Source organism: Eimeria mitis, genomic scaffold (assembly GCF_000499745.2).
Source record: "Eimeria mitis Houghton genomic scaffold, Emh_scaff6459, whole genome shotgun sequence".
NCBI lineage: Eukaryota > Apicomplexa > Conoidasida > Eucoccidiorida > Eimeriidae > Eimeria > Eimeria mitis.
This window is the reverse complement of record NW_013574620.1, coordinates 1,749-3,330: the sequence shown is the minus strand read 5'-3', so window position 1 is coordinate 3,330 and position 1,582 is coordinate 1,749. Positions and strand designations below refer to the sequence as shown.

Below are 1,582 nucleotides of genomic sequence, written 5' to 3'. Positions count from 1 at the left end.
AGCTAGCTAGCTAGCTAGATAGCTAGCTAGCTAGCTGGATGGCTAGCTGCCGAGGAATACAGGCCTGAAGAGCTGCAACGTTAAGCCCCCACCGCCAGCCGCTGCCCGACCCCCAGCAGCCGCTGACCGCTGGCTGGTTGTGTGTAGCTAGCTAGCTAGCTAGCTAGCTAGCTAGCTGGGTTTCAGGCTTATTTTTATATTTTTTTTTAAAGGGTAGTAGTAAGTAAGGGTACTGCCGCGGGGGGTCGATAGCGCCTGCTGCTGGGTGGGTTTGTTGCTGTAGTTGCTGCTGGTTTATGGCTGCTGCTGCTGCTGGTGTGCGGTGTGTTGCTGCTGCTGCTGCTGCTGCTGCTGCTGCTGCTGCTGTGTGTGTGGCTGTGTCTGAGTCTGCTGCTGGATGTGTGGTTGCTGCTGTGGCTGCTGCTGCACGTTCGGCTGCTGCTGCTGCTGCTGCTGCTGCGCGTACGGCTGCTGCTGCGGTGGCCTGGGTATCTGCTGCTGCTGCTGCACATACTGTGGCTGCTGTTGCTGCTGCTGCTGGACGTACTGCTGCTGCTGCTGTATATACTGCTGCTGCAGCAGCAAGTAGTGTTGCTGCTGCTGCTGCTGCTGATACGGTGCTGGTGGGGGGGGAGGAGGGGGGATCAACGAATGCTGCAGCGGCTTCTGCTGCAGCCGCTGCTGCTGCCATGGTGGTATAGATGGAGGTGCTTGTACACCCCGCTGCAGCAGCTGCTGCTGCAGCAGCTGCTGCTGCAGCAGCTGCTGCGGCTGCTGCTGCTGGTGCTGCTGCGTCCTATACCTGCGGGATCGACTCCGTCTCGTTGCTTGCTGCTGCATGTCTGCTGTCTGCTGCTGCCCCGGTACTGTCTTACATCTGCGGTTATGCCGCAGCACTGGCTGCTGCTGCTGCTGCACTTGCTGCTGCTGCTGCTGCTGCTGCTGCTGCACTTGCTGCTGCTGCTGCACTTGCTGCTGCACTTGCTGCTGCTGCTGCACTTGCTGCTGCTGCTGCTGCTTCTGCTTCTGCTGCAGCACATCGTCATCCTCTGATTCTTCCTCCCAACATCCATCCTCTGGTCGGCCGCTGAAGGGGCCGCTGCTGCAGCGCAGCAGCACACACTCAAAATTTCTGCTGTTGCTACTGCTGCTGCTGCTGTTGCTGCTGCTGCTGCTGCTGCTGCTGCTGCTGCAGCAGCTCAATCTGGTGCAACTGCTGCTGCAGCAGCAAGCGCTGCCGCGTGAGACGCTGATAACGCTTCACGAGTGCTGCAGCAGTAGCTCCTGCTGCAGCAGCTGCTGCAGCTGTTGCTGCTGCTGCTGCTGCTGCTGCTGCAACAGCAACAGCAGCAGCAGCTGCTGCTGCTGCAGCAGCAACTAACCTGGAGTGTAGGTAGTCGTGAGCCTTGCCTTGCTGATCCAACAAAAAGGATGCATGCGCAACGTCGCACAGCACAACAACACCCTGCAGCAGCAGCAGCAGCAGCGGCAGCAGCATCAGCAGCAGCAGAGCAGCTGCGGTACTAGCAGCAGGTCCAGTAGCAGCAGGAGCGGTTGCAGCACCAACGGCGGCCCAGCTGCT

At 59.9% G+C, this 1,582-nt stretch overlaps 1 protein-coding gene across 1 annotated transcript; it reads right to left on the bottom strand.

The window, feature by feature from the left end:
* Nucleotides 1-294: 294 nt before the first annotated feature.
* EMH_0087590 (uncharacterized protein) lies at nucleotides 295-1,498 on the bottom strand (the record flags this gene model as incomplete). Its single annotated transcript, XM_013501169.1, has 2 exons — nucleotides 295-1,102; nucleotides 1,383-1,498. The coding sequence occupies 2 exons, from the start codon at nucleotides 1,496-1,498 to the stop codon at nucleotides 295-297; spliced, it is 924 nt and encodes a 307-aa protein (XP_013356623.1).
* Nucleotides 1,499-1,582: the final 84 nt, after the last annotated feature.